The 12,549-nt window shown below is 40.3% G+C and overlaps 1 protein-coding gene across 7 annotated transcripts in view; it reads left to right on the top strand.

Annotated features, from left to right (window-relative positions):
• The window catches only part of TTLL7 (tubulin tyrosine ligase like 7), a 115,840-nt gene that overhangs the window by 73,426 nt on the left and 29,865 nt on the right, over positions 1 to 12,549 (top strand). For all 7 annotated transcript variants that reach the window (XR_010589672.1, XR_010589670.1, XR_010589671.1 and 4 more), the window contains exons 10-14: positions 2,878 to 2,972; positions 4,038 to 4,185; positions 4,273 to 4,346; positions 8,340 to 8,475; positions 9,412 to 9,498. Coding sequence is in view for 4 of the 7 variants with exons in the window: in XM_065554117.1 (XP_065410189.1) it covers positions 2,878 to 2,972; positions 4,038 to 4,185; positions 4,273 to 4,346; positions 8,340 to 8,475; positions 9,412 to 9,498 (540 nt within the window). In the remaining 3 variants the exon portion in view is untranslated. The remainder of the gene's footprint in view (positions 1 to 2,877; positions 2,973 to 4,037; positions 4,186 to 4,272; positions 4,347 to 8,339; positions 8,476 to 9,411; positions 9,499 to 12,549) is intronic.

Below are 12,549 nucleotides of genomic sequence, written 5' to 3'. Positions count from 1 at the left end.
TGTAGCTGTTTATAATTATGAAGTCTGTACTAATTTTCTGTCACTTAGTGTGAATCTTTAACAAAAGGTTTTGCAGATCATCTTTACTGCTTCTTTCTAAAACATTATTCGAATGCTGCATACAATTGCTTTTTGTTAGGGTCATTTGTGTCAGAGCCATCGTGTGTGTATCTATAATTAAAAAAACTTTACTACAGTAAATAGGTCTCACAAGTTTCCTTTTTGTTAAAATGAATTTAATCATCACCTTGATCACCTTGAAAGATCGGTCCTTCAGCCTTCATATAGATTGCGCAGATCACAACACGTCTTCCATCCTTCTCTTATCCTGGCCTTCCTTCTCCATGTGCGGCCAGGCCTTTTCACGATAAAATCTTCCCATCTCTTTGAAGGTCGGCCGAGTGGTCATTTCAATTCTCGTGGGTACCACTCGTGATAGCTGCAGTCCATCAATTGTCAGTGAGCCTAGATAAATGCCCGGCCCATAGCATTTTACTGTACCTGCTTTCAATGACATCTCACACTCCACTCTGCTGTCTGATCACTTCACTGGGGACTCAGTGGCAGATTGAAATCTCCAGAATTCTTCTTTCCATCGCCCTCTCTGTGACAAGCAGTTGTTGCTCCTCTATCTTCGTCTGTGCCCATGTTTCGCCGCCATACAACATTTCATAGTAGCATTAAGATACTGTACTTTAAGCAGTGCATTTCAAACTGACTAGTGCACTTCTCAAGTAGTTGGTCTTTTGGCTTTTGACCTTGTGTCTCTTAATTTTGGAGTCTTCTTGGGTTGTTGAATGCTTCTGAATATCTATTCAGTGGTTAGAAAAAGTCAAAGAAGCAATTTTCCATCCCCTCGCTAAGCGCGGTCTTTACAGCTATTTTTTAAGTGCTAGTGCGAGCCCCACTAGCCCACATCTCTTGTCTTGGGCTGGGAATCTCAGTCCAAAATGCTGTGTACACATACCCACAGAAATCTTAGTGTAGCGTTTTGTACACTGTGTGTTTTATAATAACAAAACCACCTTCTTCCTTCATAAAACACAACTAACATGGTTATGTTTGTTCAGGTTTGCTGCAAACCTTTTTCTTCCATATCACCACTTTGTAAGAAATAAAAGGTCATTTAAATCGAGTTAGTTTTCAGTGTAATAGAAAGGAAAATTCAATCTTAGATACATACAGGTCTGTCTCATCTTATGCGGGGGTTCCGTTCCACGGTTAGCGCGTAAAGCAAAAACCGCGTATAGCCAAAATTCCATTGAGTTCAATGGCGGGCGAAATCGCCCGCACTACAGGTATAGTATTAAAATTGTTATTTTTCTCTTTTTTGTTTGTTTTTTGCCAACCGCCTAAAGTTGAAATCGTGCATGTTAAATGCGCGTAAGATGCGACAGACCTGTAGCACAGATCATTTTTATAATAATATCTGTTAATCTATATTAACATATTAAATATATTCCCCATGTAACTATATTATTCACTTGTATTACATTATTCAAGTAAAATGACAGGATATAAGATATGTAAACAGTACAATGTGTTGTAATTACTTCTCACGTTCTCTGCAGGAATGCTGCTGTTAATGCTGCAGCTGTAATCTAAAGCGTTAACAATACAGGGATATTTGAAGGCCCACAATTTCAAAAATCAGCATGAACTTCTGCATGCCATGTTCCCTATTTGCACATGTGCAATCCTGTGTGTGGGTGGGCTCATGGGCTCTGGCTATTTCTATGTACTATGGGTGCATGCAATCATGACTTAAAAATTTTGGGCCAAAATAGCATTTCAAAAGTCCCAAAATCTAACTACAATTTCACTGGTATCTGGGCATACAGTGTACATCGGGGTCGGCAACGTTCAGCACGCGGCTCGCCCGGGTAAGCACCCTGGCGGGCCAGGCCAGTTTTATTTACCTGCTGATGCGGCAGGTTCGGCCGATCGCGACCCCCACTGGCCACGGTTCGCCGTCCCGGGCCAATGGGGGCGGCGGGAAACGGTGCGGGCGAGCGATGTGCTGGTTGCGGCTTCTCGCCACCCCCATTGGCCCGGGACGGCGAACCGCGGCCAGTGGGGGTCGCGATCGGCCGAACCTGCCGCGTCAGCAGGTAAATAAAACTGGCCCGGCCCGCCAGGGTGCTTACCCTGGCGAGCCGTGTGCCGAACGTTGCCGACCCCTGGTGTACATAAAAGCCAGGAAGTTAACTTACTGGAAAAATGAATAAAACTGCCTGGTGTTTACCTTTAACTTATCCAAACATATCTAATCAATGTAGTTTTACTTTAAATATTTTACATACATAAAATCTTATTTAAAATGCATCTGCCCTGTCGAGTGACAGTTTTCTGTAATATGATGTATGAGAATTGGGTTTGAGTTCTTGCCCCCAGAGGCCCATTGATTAAATGCTCCACTTCTTTCAACGTTTATTTACATGATTGATTTTAAGCATGGACTACCCACATGCTTAAAGTTAAGCATGTGTGTAAGTGTTTGTACTATCAGGGCACTGAACAACAAAAAATCTTTGGCCCGCATGCTGCCAGAGGAGGCGAATCTATCAGACTATCTAAGAAAGATTGAGCCAGGTAAATCCTTGGATGGGAGACCTTCCACGAAGAAAGTAGCTAAACTTCTCCCACCATGTTTTTAATGACTTTTCATGGTTTTTCTTTTAATTCCTGTATAATTATAACTTTCGTTTTAAATGTTCTCTCTTTCAGTTTTCATGACATTAACTTCCTAACATTTATTTTATTAATCTAATTATTTTCATGTCAGTAGATTTTAAAAGAAGTCTTTATGAAAAATGTGTGTATATTTCATACACTGAAGTTAAACATTCTTGTATTTTCTGTGTTTCAATTTTTCAGATTAATCGAGCCCCAAGCTTTGGAACTGACCAAAAAATAGACTATGATGTAAAAAAAGGTGTTCTACTAAATGCACTAAAGCTTCTCAATATAAGGTAAACTTGCATTTTAATCCTCACCCTAACTTTTTTTATAGGAGCGTGACGTTTACTGCCCTTTTTTCCTATTGAATGTGGGAAAATCATGGGATATGTGCAGTATGGCAAATTTGTTACCAGTCTTAAATTGTGTGAATGGCAAAGTTTTCTTATTTACCAGTTTTACTATGTGTACATGACTCAACTTCAACTTTACTCCTCATTAGTGTGCATTACAAAAAAAAAAAAAGGTATTGATTACCATTCCTGATTCTTGTTTTAATAATTTTTCACTCAGGTCTCAGAGTGTGGATGGTAAGTGCTGGCATGGGTTCACTGTCACTTTGGTAGTTTGATCTGATGGCACTAGCATTCACAACTGCAATCCATTTCTACTAACACCAGAACACAGAGGCGGGGGTAAACTGGAGGAAATGGTGCAGTTTTCAGTTGTAAACCCAATGGAAAATAATTACTGTAAATTAAGGCCAAGGTTGCACATTGGGTGGTAGCACAAAATCAGTACAGTACTGTACTAAAAAGCATAGAGTTATCACAGCCACAACAATTGATATTATAAGAATTCATTCTTAAGCAGTATTTATTTTTTCTCTTTTCTATAAGATCTACAGCATAGTGTGTTTGATAGGAAAAAACAGGGGGTTTCTTTTACAGTGAAAGTACCTCTCAGTTCACATGTGTTGTAAGAGGGTATGGAGTGACAACCTCTACACAGAGGTTTAATACATTATACCCTAGTCCTGGAATTGGATCTGTGAGGACAGACCCCTGTGCCTGTGCAGAACCCCATTGATTTCAGTGGGATTGTGCACAGTTATAGAGGTCTGCCTACATGGAGTCCCATTAAAATTACTGGGGGTTCTACACCTGTGCAGGTCTGATTGCATGTTGGGACCGTATCCTGTGACTGTGCCAGATAAATATGTACAAAAGATTTCATTATAAAAAACTAAGAATTCAGCTATGTTTATAACAATGTAATGCAGTCATCTCCTAATCCTGATTAAAAGCTATTGCTTTCCGGATTAATTGAGTCATATTTGAATGTAATCTCTATTTTAGGACAAGTGATAAAAGGAGAAACTTAGCCCAACAAAAAGCTGAGGCTCAAAAGAGACTTTATGGTCAAGGCTCAGTGAAAAGACTGTCACCAGGATCCTCTGACTGGGAAAAACAGCGCCACACGCTAGAGAGGAGAAGAGAAGAACTGGTATAAAGGAATTTTACAAAGCTACTCCTCCTTCCCTCCCAAGGCTTGTACTCAATCAGTTTTAATTCTTTCTTACTTGATTTCTAGAAAGAAAGACTTGTGCAAGTTCGTAAACAGATTTCCAAAGAAGAGCATGAAAACAGACACATGGGGAACTACAGGTAACTGTGCCCTCCCTCTTCTTGCTTGAGTCCAGAATTGAATGATTTATTTAAGAATAATGGAAATAGGTATTGTGAGGCAATGATAGATTTTCTGCAGAAAAATTATTTACAGGAATTTATTTTAAGTATTGATGTTCACCAGATGCTGTCTTTTCCCAGGTAATAGGACTTCTAATCCAAGGTCTGTGTTTGCATCTGGCATTTATAAGGCATCAATTATATGGTCTATAGGCACCAGCATAATTACTTGAAAGATTTGGACTTAAATCTTGAGTGCACTGAGAAGCATGGCTGCAGATAAAGGGCCTGTTCCTGCAGCCAGGCAACACTCCTATTGCTAGCAAATTGGAGGCAGAAAGGGGGTGATAATGATGAGGCCTATCTATGGTATGTCTTTAGGTATTTTTCCTTTGAAAATAACAAACAACAATTTTAATGGAGCAAAGGTCCCAGTACTTAGATTTTGTTATGTTTTAGACAAAGCACACCATGTTGATTAAATACTTGAAAAGACAAAATTTAAGTAGGCAACAATTTTATTCTATCGTAAGTATCTATGGTAAATATTATATTTGAAAGTAACATCCTAAGGAATAAAGGCTGTTTTTAACATCAACTCCAGGACTGAGGGAGTACGTATGTGAGCATTATGCCACCTCTGTATAAGTGGATCTGACTCTGTACTTTTAAGATACAAGTAAATAATTGTTTAAAAATGTTAATGAAAAAAATCTAGATTTAAAAAAAAGCTCCCTTACAATATGGAAAGATGAACAATCCATTACTATTGTTGCATGGCATGACAATAAATCTCATGTTTTAAATGAGAACCGCAAGAAACTTGTATGTCTGCACTGACTTCAGACCTGATTCTGTGAATGGGAGTCTTTCCATTGACTTCAGTAGGTTTTGGGTCAGTTTCTATATCTTCAGGTGTCGATTCAGCAAGGTACTTAAGCATGTGCCTAACTCCAAGCACATGAGTAGTCCCATTGACTTCAGTGGGACTACTCATGTTTAAAGGTAGGCATGTGCTTAAGTACCTTGCTGAATTTGAGGGGCTTAAGGAGTGTATAGGTTTCATGTGGGCCCTTTGCAGTGGAGTATATTTTCCTCATATTGAATTATAATGCCTGTCCCTCCAATGAAATTATCGTTAGGCCTCTTTTAAATCAGCAGAAACACCACTTTTTTCCCCCCTTTAAAAAAAATTGATTGCTACCAAGGAGCTCTGGCCTGCTCTGCACTGAGACCAACAGGTCTGTACTTAGGGCTAAATCCTGGTCCTGTTCACTTCAATTGCATAACTCCCACTGACTTCAATTGGACCAGTATTTGTCCCTTTAAAGCAAAACCTGAAACAGAGAGACTAGATTGCTGAATGAGCCTTCTCATTAGCTGAACATGTGTAAATTATTTATATTTAAGCAGAGGAGCATTTCCAATCACAATAGACTGTTCCTTTGACCTTACAGTTAATAGTCTGTTTATATGTGTAAAGTACAATAAATAAATGCAATTGACAGACGTGTTTTAGACCTTTGAGTGTAATTGTTTTGTGAACGATTGGTCTCTTTATATTAGTCAGAAAGGCATATTTTTTTCTGCCTTTGTCTTGCACTGAAATAGAAAGCACTTTGGACCAGATTCTTCACTCATTTTCACTGATCTAAATGCACAGTAACACTATTGGCGTCATATAATGCCTGTATAATTGAGAGCAGAATGTGGCCCACTATCTTCTCAATGTATAAATATAAGGCAGTATCCTGAGAAGTACAGAGCATCTATTAGGCAACTATAACTCTCACTGATTTTAGGACCAACTCCATCATTTTTACTGAGGAAGATATTGATTTGAAATTCAAATTTATTATAGAAGTGATTTTCCAGAAATCAATTATCTGAGGTTTTGTGCATGCCAGTATCTGTGCAATAGAATATAGTCTCAATGCTTTTTTGTTGTTGTTGTTGTTGTTGTTAATGGGAGAAAATTTACCAACAGATTCATACTGGCTCAGGGTGCCTTTTTCATGAAATAAGTCTTCACACCTTATATTCACTCTCCCTAACAGTCCTCTTAACGCTTTGGAGATCCTTCAAGAAAAATGAAGTTAACATTTGTGACAGAGTGGGGAAGTTTCTACTAGCTATTTCCCTTGCCTTCTCTGATGCACTTCTGGCCCCCACTAAGGGCTCCCTGACCCTCTCTAATTCTTCCTTGCTCTCTGTGGAACTTCTATGGTTGCTCCTAATTTCTCCATTGACACAGCCTTGTCTGTAACACACACACAAAGTTTAGCTGCTGCATGGTTATGAATTATGCTAAGTTTTAATTTGTTTTAGACCAGTGGAGAATTTTCCATTGGTCTGAGATCACTGAATGTTCACCATAGCATGCAAAGGGAAACTGTACAAGAGTATATCTGAACCAAAGCTACTATGTTCATTTTAAACTAATATGTGTGAATCAAGACTAATGCGATTCTATGAAAACTGAAAACCAAAAGGTTTTTTCACATACAGCTGGGAAAGAAGACCATTTGTCCAACCACTAGATAAGGGAGTGCTACAGATTGCTCTCCAGCAATCTTCTCTGGCAGATGCCTGGATTATATTAATTAAGTCTAGTGAGAGCATGACCACTCTTCCCCATCTGAGTGAAGGTCACTTCAAGAGGTAGTTTTTCAAGGAGCCAAACATTGTGAGCAGGCAAAAGGGGAGCGATCCTTTTATGGTCTTTTTTACAAAATTTTTACAAAATTCACAAGACTTAGTGTATGTCTACACTGCACTGTAAACCTCCATTTGTGGGACTTGCACTAGTGGAGTTTGTGTTTCCAAGCCTACGCTTGAGCATGCACACTGCATTGTAAACCCAGGCTTACAGTTGCTGGAACTGAATCTCTCAACTATGCTAATGCATTCACACTGTACTATGCAAATCTTCTGACTTGGGTCTATGGCTTGCGCTGCAGCCACACTTCAAAATGACAGAGCTTGGACCAGAGTCACAGTGGGACTCTGCCTTGGACCCACATCCTGCTCCTGTGTGCTTGCTTACCCAAGTCAGAAAGGCTTGTGTGTGGACAGTAAGGGGGCTTGGGCTCAAACCTGAACCTGAGCCTGGGTTTACAAGTGTAGACCTACCCTTAGAGACCCACTAAAATACACCAGTTACACGATGCTGACTGATTATAATGTATTTGCCCACTTAATGTAGGTTAGAAATTAGTCACCAGGTTTTACAGTCTCTGGCTATGCTTCAGTTTTTCCTGACAAGTAGATTAGGGATGATTCTCTTCAAAGCCAATTGTTTCTTTGTAAATGTGCATAAATCACTCAGTCCTAGTTTTGCATTGTCATAATCTCCCTACCCACAGTTGTAAAGAATAATGATCATAGCTGCTATAATGGAAAATCGGAGCCACTCTCCATCTTTGTTAGATAATGTTTTTCTAATAGTGAATGTTCCTGTCCATTATGTTGAAAGGGTTACTGGGGTAATGCAGTACATCTCTAAGATTTAATTTATAGCAGGCCCATAAAAGCATAGTAGTTAATCAGTAAGATTTTCAATCCTTTTGTATTGCTTTGTTTCCAAAACAAAATATTTCATACCTCTGAATACAGTATTTTGTTAATGTTTCATGCCTCATTCACATCTGAAGTTGAAATTTCAGTGAGTATTCCAAGATTCAGTCATGATATTTCTGTAGAAGAACCTGCACTGTCTGTGTGTGTGTGTCTCTCTCTCTCTCTTTCTTTTTTTTAAAGCAGCCAGTTGCTGGCTAAAGCATGTATATGTCCACTGAGCTAAAGTTAGGTGAGAGAGTCTTATTCACAATATGCATTTAATAATAATTACAGACTAAATAAATCTCCTACATAACGAGTTTTGTGAATTAGTTACTTTAGTTGTATTCCTTGTGTGGTCAGTAGCTCAACTTTGTTTTACTCTTGTCTCCATTTCATTTTTTCTAATTGTAGGCGAATTTACCCTCCTGATGATAAGCTGTTACTTGAAAAATATGAGAGTTTGTTAGCCATTGCTTTCCAGACGTTCCTTGCTGGGAGAGCAGCTTCACTTCAGCGGGAGCTGAATAACCCTTTGAAAAGAATGAAGGTACTAGTGTGCAGAAGTATTGGCTTTAAAGTTATGTATCTTGGAATTCCATGACCCAGCATGAAGTTTTGAATCAGGTTTGAATCATCTTTGCTCCATCTTTGCTCATGTGTCATTAATAACAACACTTTACAATTTTTCTGTAGTTTTATTGTTGTTCTTCATGCAGCTTGTTGGCCAAATTCCTGAGTCTGGCTGAACTGCACTGGACATAAGACCGAGGATGGAGATAGGACAAGTGGCTTTAAGCCATTTTCCTGATCCTCTGCCTGCCCCATGGCCAACTAAACCCTGGCATAAACCCCCATAAAGACCACTCTGCCTACTGATAATTGCCTTCTTTCTCCCCCAGTAATGGTCCCAGCCTGCTCAGATGCCCACTATAGCTGGGTGGGACAACAGCTGTCACAGAGCCAGCTATGGCCCTCAGGGATCCCCCAGCTCGGGAAATTCCTAGAGATAGCCACTTGAAGAATGGATATATTTGAAATGGCCAATTTATCATGATTTAAAAGTCATTGTTCAAATTGGAGAAATTATTACAAACTTAGAGGAAATAACCTTTTCAATAACATATCAACCAGCAGTCTAACAGAAGATTATGTCCAACCATTCGCACAAATAGCTATTAACAAACTATAAGGGTCAAATTCAGCTTGCATTCTTGCAGGTGTCGTTGATTTCCACTGGAATGGCGTACATCAGAGGAAAGAATTTAATATCAAGATGTTATTATTTTATCAAAATAGTCTTTGGAAGCATGTGAATACACGTTCGTGCACACACAGGTGTTTAGTGATTATTTGATCAGAAAACCACTTTAAAATCTCAATCCAAGCTGCCACTTCACCTTTGGAGGAAAGGTGGGATCTGTTTTGAATTGTCATTTTTAATGACATCGCTTTGCATTAATCCTAAACATATTCACGTTTTCAGGAGGAAGACATTTTGGATCTTCTGGAGCAATGTGAACTAGATGATGAAAAACTGATGGGAAAATCCACCAGGCAACGAGGACCCAAGGTATTTGACTGATTTTTAAATTAATTTGTGCCAAAGATGATTAGGCTAAGCAAGCTGCAGGCAGCAGTGGATGGGTTGGATACAAGGTACATGTATATTGTTCCCCTCCAGCCTTGTGGAGCTTAAGCTCAAGAAATTTGGAGGTGAGCTCCTTGGCCCATCTGTGAGGGGGCAAACCATGACTTCAAATGGAATTATAAAGGCGGAACTACATGTGGGGATTCTTGTGGGAATTTTCTTTCTCAGAGCTCCCTTGTATAGGTTTTTTTTGGGTTGCAGCAGGGGCAAAGATCTGGGCCCAGGAAATTGCGATCTGCCCAACTAAATTCCCAAGGACATGCTGGCCGTTGCTTCCCGCAGGTCCCATTGGCCAGGAATGGCAAACCATGGCCACTGGGAGCTGCGGGTGGCTGTGCAAATGTAAACAAACTGTCTGGCGGCCCGCCAGCGGATTACCTTGATGGGCCGCGTTTGGCCTACGGACTGCAGGTTGCCCACCACTGCTTTATATCCTTAGTCTATCTCAAAGGGGTGTTGTGAGCCTTAATTTATTAATGTCGTTAAAGAACTTTGAGGTCATGGGATGAAAGGCACTCTGGAAGTTCAAAGTATTAATTATGATTATTATTATGTGTGAGACTTTATGTACTGCAAAAAGTGTCATCCTGCAACAGAGGATGTTTCATATCCAGAATCAAATTTTAAGTGAAATATGTATTAGTTTTAGTGTAGTTTCTGCTGATAGTGCACAGTTCATACGAAGCCCATTGCATTAAATTCATCTTCTCACCAGTCAGCAAAGATTAATTATTGTATTATCAAGCCTAAATTATTTATTTGCCTACATTCTGCAATCCTTCTAACTCATAACTCAGTTTAGAAAAGCTCATATTTTAGGTGTTTGAACTCAGCTGGATTTGTGTGTGTGTAAAGGAATAGAAAAGCTTCACAGCATTTTCTGTTCCTCAGAACATTACCCTTATGTACAAATCTGGGACTACACTTCCTTACAAAAACCAATGCTAACTATAGACCTGATATTGTAGTACAGTGTTTCCCAAACTTGTGATGCTGCTTGTGTAGGGAAAGCCGCTGGCAGGCCGGGCCGGTTTGTTTACCTGCCCCGTCCGCAGGTTCGGCCGATCGCAGCTCCCACTGGCTGCGGTTCACAGCTCCAGGCCAAGGGATATACTGGCCCACCAGGGGCTTTCCCTACACCAGGGCTGCCCGGGGGTGTGTGTGTGTGTGTGTGTGCGCAAATGGGGCAATTTGCCCCAGGCCCCGGGACTTGTGGGAGCCCCCAAGAGAGTTTTCAGGGGGCCCCACGAGAGTTTTCGGCGGGTCTTCGGCGGCAAGTCCTTCAGTGCCGCCGAACACACCTGGAGCGAGTGAAGGACCCACTGCCAAAGACTCGGAGCTTCTTCCACTACAGGTCTTCGGCGGCGAGGGCTTCTTCCGCTCCGGGTCTTTGGCGGCAATTTGTCTGCGAGGGCTCCTTCCGCTCCGGGTCTTCGGCGACAGTTCGGCGGCGGGTTCTTCACTCGCTCCGGGACTCGCTGCTGAAGTGCCCCGAAGACCTGGAGTGGAAGGACCCCCGCCGCCGAAGACCCTAGGCCCCCTTAATCCTCTGGGTGGCCCTGCCCTACACAAGCAGTGTCCCAAGTTTGGGAAACACTGTTGTAGTGGAACCTTATACAAGAGTAAGAGTCCATATGGGTGGATCTGTATGCAGGATTGGGACCTAAAAAGGGATCTATGCATACCCAATTGATATTAAAGGGATTTCTGCAAGAAACTTATTAAACTTAAAGGGAGTTTGTAAGCAAATGGGTTAACTCATGCACCAAAGATCACTCTCTAGCCCCAAGATTTCAATTCCTTTTTCTAACTGGGGGTGGATAATTTAAAAGCCTCTAGAAGGTGCCTCACACACACTGGAAGGTTTATTTCCTCATGTTCATTATGTTGCACTGTTCTTTGTACAGTGTGTTCACAAGAATAAAAAAAATTAAACTATAAAATACCAGGTTTTTAGAGGAGATTAGTAACTGTCATTTTTTTGTTCTTGTGGAACAAAACAGAATGGGTTTAAATAGGGACAATTTAGATTTAGCAATTAGGAAACATTTTCTAATAATTAGAATTACTAAGCAATGGAATAAGTTGTCAAGGAAGGTTGGTAAATCACATTTACTCCAGCCTTTAAAACTAGATCTGTTGTTCATTTATCATCGATGTTTTAGGGATGTTGAAGTCAATCTTGCCGCGATGCAGAGAAAAGGTCCAGATGATCCATAAGAGATCACTTTCAGCGCAAATGAGTCTCTGTCATTTGTGTTTTTTCTAAATTTCTTTGAAATTCTTTTTGTTTTTACATTTTTGTCTTCAACTTTTCTTTGTATTGCTGAAAATCCTTCTTAGTTAATTGACCCAGGGAAGGTACTTTCTGTTTAGAAATCTGTTTTTGAAAAAGTACCGACCCAATAATGTACCTAAATTGGTCCTTGTGGCAAGAAAGTGTTACCCTCAAAACATACTTCATTTAACTTGAATAATTACCAAGACCATACAATGGCAGTACACTAGGGAAACCAGACAGCAAGTGTGAAAAATCAGGACAGGGGGTGGGAGGTAATAAGCGCCTAAATAAGACACAGCCCCAGATATCGGGGCTGACCCTATAAAATCAGGACATCTGGTCACCCTACAGTACATTTCTTCCACAGTCTCTTAGCTGGTTTGGATTGATAAGCAATACCGTGCCTGACAGGTTGCTATTAGAAATTTTTCGCCTTACCTTTATGGAGAAAAGTCTTTGAAAAGAGGTGTCTATTTGTAAAGTACATGCTACCTAAGTACTATTTAACGGGGTTTGTACTGCTGCCCATAACCAAAGTATCTGAGCACTGTAAGGCATATAACATTTTAAGTTCATGCTGAAATATTTTTCAGCATGACTATGACCTTCCCCAAAACAAATTCAGTTACCATGTTCCTATGTACCATGTTAACTTTTGCTTTATAAACTTAATTTGCTATCCAATAAGCGAA

This window comes from Chrysemys picta, chromosome 8, assembly GCF_011386835.1.
Source record: "Chrysemys picta bellii isolate R12L10 chromosome 8, ASM1138683v2, whole genome shotgun sequence".
Taxonomy (NCBI): domain Eukaryota; kingdom Metazoa; phylum Chordata; order Testudines; family Emydidae; genus Chrysemys; species Chrysemys picta.
This window is presented reverse-complemented; position numbering and strand designations above follow the sequence as displayed.